The sequence below is a fragment of the Ylistrum balloti genome, unplaced genomic scaffold (assembly GCF_031769215.1).
Source record: "Ylistrum balloti isolate Yb309-2 unplaced genomic scaffold, AGI_CSIRO_Ybal_v1 Utg372060, whole genome shotgun sequence".
NCBI lineage: Eukaryota > Metazoa > Mollusca > Bivalvia > Pectinida > Pectinidae > Ylistrum > Ylistrum balloti.
Genome location: NW_026782994.1, coordinates 2,945 through 7,080, shown reverse-complemented (window position 1 = coordinate 7,080; position 4,136 = coordinate 2,945). Strand labels below are relative to the sequence as shown.

The window sequence follows — 4,136 nt, the reverse complement described above, 5'->3', positions numbered from 1 at the left end:
TGTCAATCAAAACCGATCGCGGGATTTGGCACGAGGGACATGCGCAGTCACAACAGTTGTTGCGCCACCTGCGGCAGAAAATGGCTGAACGCGACAGTGAGAGTGAGGTTAGTAAACACTGAAACATGTGCTTTCATTATCTCAATGTGTATACAAAAGAGGGTTTAAGTGCAAGTGGTTGGTATTGCGCCTCTTGTATTGTATATACATTGTTGATATCCTACTAAGATTCCGCTGACGATCCGTCTCCAGTTTTCGTCGTTTCTTCGTTGATGTGGTTATAGATGACCTTCCCTTCTTTCGTTTTGTTGCGGATGTGGTATCTGTCAATGAGAATACCAGTTAGGTAAAGGGACATAACTCTCTATATGAATTGTTGAACTCTTCAGTTTTTGGAAGTCAATAAAGTTGTTGAGTGTAATGGAACACATGTGTTAACTGGTGATTTTACGACAAGACTAAATCAGGTTCAATCCGGGGATGAGCCAGTCATCCACACATGTAAAGCACGATAGATGCTACAATTGGCGACGAGGATAAAAACTGTATTCATTGGAAATTGGAGGTGTTCCAAATTTTGATTGCCACGGGGATTCGTCCGCCATTTCTCAAAGATGGAGAAAGTGGAAAAGGGCATTCGAACTGTTTGTTTTGGGCAAGGGTATTACAGGTCCTACACAGAAAAGGGCGTTGTTACTCCATTGTGCCGGGATGAGAGTGCAGGAAATATTTGACACACTCGCGGACACTGGAGAAGACAAATATTACGACAAGGCTGTACAGAAGCTGGGAGATTATTTTGCACCACAGGGAAACATTTCATTCGAGAGACACCAGTTTCGGCAACTCAAACAGGAGTCTGGTGAGTCAGTTGAACAATTTATAACGAGGTTACGCGATAAAGCCATGATTTGTGAATTCGGAGATGATAAAGACGACCAGATCCGTGATCAGGTTATCGACAAGTGTAAGTCGACACAGTTACGGAAGAAATTGCTGGAAAAGGGAGGAACATTGACACTCACGAAAATGCTGGAAATGGGCAGAGCGCATGAAGCAGCAGAGAGACAAGCAGCAGTAATGCATGAAGAAACTGTACACGATGTTTATGACAAAAGGAAAGGACACAAATCGGATAACCAGGGGGCTGACAGTTTCAATACAAGTAATCAAGGTAATAAATCCCAAGCATGCTTCCGATGTGGGAGACAGGGACACTATTCAAAAGATAACGAATGTCCAGCCAGGAATAAGAAATGCAATAAATGTCATAAAATGGGACATTTCCAGAAGTGTTGTAAGACAAACGGAGGTAATCCAGGGAATGGCCGAGCAAAGGAACGTACTGTGAAACATGTACAAGAGCAGGACTAGGTTGAGTCAACTAACTACGTATTTAGTGTACTTAAAGAACCAGTAGGAGAACAGGATAGTGTGACAGTTGGAGGTGTGCCAATATCATTTACCGTTGATTCAGGTGCATGTGTTAATATAAAAGACCGAAAACTCTGGAAAAGTCTGAAAAAGTCAAAGATAAACTGTGTTAGTAACAATACTGACAAGAAATTGTTTACTTATGGAGGTACAAAGTCACTGCTTTTAGCAGGATGTTTTGAGGCTGATGTCATACTTGGAAATAAGATGGTACCTAGGGTGATGTTTTATGTTTTGAAGGGAACAGGCAAAATGACGACGATAGAATTAGGAGTTCTACATGTGGGTACTGGGCACATTAATTTCGTTGAACATGATATCAGTAAGGCTGAACTTATGAAGAAATACCCTGAATGTTTCACAGGAATCGGGAAATTGAAAGAGTATCAAATGACTATAGCATTGGACGACACCAATTATTCAACAAATGCGGCGTATACCCTACCATTTACGCGACCGACTCGAGAGTAAAATACACGAATTGGAGTCATTAGACATTATTGAGAAAGTAGAGGAACCCAGTGCATGGGTAGGTCCAGTTGTTATAATTCCCAAGTCAAATGGGGATATTAGACTTTGTGTTGACATGCGAAGGGCCAATGAAGTTGTAATTCGTTAACGGTATCCGATACCAACTGTAGATGAAATACTACAGGACCTAAATCAGAGTAAGGTTTTTTCAAAACTTGATATTCGCTTGGCGTATCACCAAGTTGAGCTAGCACCAGAGTCACGTGGTATTACAACATTCCAAATTCACCTAGGCATGTATCGGTATAAACGGTTAATGTTCGGGCTCAGCTGTGCCCCTGAGCTATACAACAAAATCATACAACAGGTTCTGAGAGATTGTCCAGGTGTCAACAGTATATTTGACGACATTGTTGTTCACGGAGCAACACAGGGTGAACACAACAAAAACTGTTCCAAACCTTACATGAAAAGGGCTTGACATTGAACTTGGACAAATGCCAGTTTAATATGTCGCATATTACATTCATGGGACATGTACTTTCAGAGCATGGAATCAGTCTATACAAGGACAAAGTCAAAGCGGTCGTGAACGAAGTTTCCTAGGCCTAGCCAATTTCAGCTCAATGTTTTTACCCAACCTGGCAACCGTATCTGAAACCCTTACGACAGTTAACCCGAAAGGATGCACCATTTATTTGGGGTCCAGCTCAGGAACAGTCATTTAAGAAACTTAAGGAGATGTTGTCAAATTCATGTGTTTTGAGATTTTTCGACCCAAAAGCCAAGACGCAGGTTATTGCTGATGCGTCACCTGTGGGATTAGGAGGAGTTTTAGTACAGGAACAGGATATTCACACGCGTGTATTCTGTTACGCGAGCCATAGTCTGAAAGACATTGAATGGAGATATTCACAAACCGAGAAGGAGGCATTAGGACTGGTCTGGGCATGCGAAAGGTTCCATATGTACCTATATGGACAGGAATTTGAACTTGTTACAGATCACAAACCTCTACAGTTCATCTTCTCTAAGAAATCCAAACCCTGTGCTCGTGTAGAACGCTGGACTTTGCGGCTACAGTCCTATACCTATTCTGTCAAATACATACCGGGATCTCAAAACATCGCTGATTGTTTGTCTAGATTGATCTCAAAGTCTGCTGATTGCAGAGTACTCAACTCCAGTTGCTATGACAACACGCGAAATCGAACGCGCCTAAGATAATGACCCGGAACTAGAAGCTGTTAAAAACTGTATTGTAAACGGGAAGTGGTCAGGGATTCCCTACAAAGAGTATCTACCTGTAAGGTCTGAACTGTGTGCTATTGGAAAACTTGTGTTACGTGGGACGCGGATTGTGATTCCGAAGTCACTGCGTGAAAGTGTACTGAAGGTAGGTCATGAAGGACACCCTGGCAAAGTTGCAATGAAACAACGAATACGATCAAAGGTATGATGGCCTAAAATGGATATACACATTGAAAAACATTGTCAATCATGTTATGGATGTCAATTGATGGCTAAACCATCAAACCCTGAACCTCTGGTTAGGACCGAGCTAGTCTGAAAACTACATTTGCTACACATGGGATGCCAACCTCGATCCGTACCGACAATGGTCCACAATTTATCAGTGAGGAATTCAAGCAATTTTAACAAGAATATGGTATAATCCATAAACGTAAAACACCCCTATGGCCAATTGAAGGACAAAATCGATCGCTGTTGAAGAGACTCAAAATTGCACAACAGAAACAGAAGGATTGGAAAACCGAGTTACAAACCTATTTGATCATGTACAGGTCCACACCCCATTCAACCACAGGAGCGAGTCCAGCTCAGCTGTTGTTTGGACGAGAAATGCGGACCAAGTTACCAAATCTTCATTATTACACAAGTACCAGAGATGTTGAAATCAGAGATCGCGACCGTGAACGGAAAGAAAAAGGAAAAATGTATGTGGATGAAAGGAGAAATGCTACAGAATCTGATTTGAACCCAGGTGACCTTGTGTTGATGAAACAAAAACATGTAGACAAAATGTCGACAAACTTCAACCCGAAACCATTACAAGTACTTAGGAAACATGGTAATAGTGTTTTGGTAGAATCAGATGGAGACCAGAAATACAGAAATGTAACACATCTGAAAAAGTTCATCATGCCAGAATCTAGTGTGTCTAGAAACAGTGATAGAACCAATGAAAATGTGTCATACAAAACTGTATC

The 4,136-nt window shown here is 41.6% G+C and overlaps 1 protein-coding gene across 1 annotated transcript; it reads left to right on the top strand.

Moving 5' to 3' along the window:
* The first annotated feature begins 711 nt into the window (after window positions 1-711).
* Window positions 712-1,374, top strand: LOC132564205 (uncharacterized). The gene has a single exon (XM_060228881.1). It carries the CDS (start codon window positions 712-714, stop codon window positions 1,372-1,374), a length of 663 nt encoding a protein of 220 aa, XP_060084864.1.
* The last annotated feature ends 2,762 nt before the right edge of the window (window positions 1,375-4,136 follow it).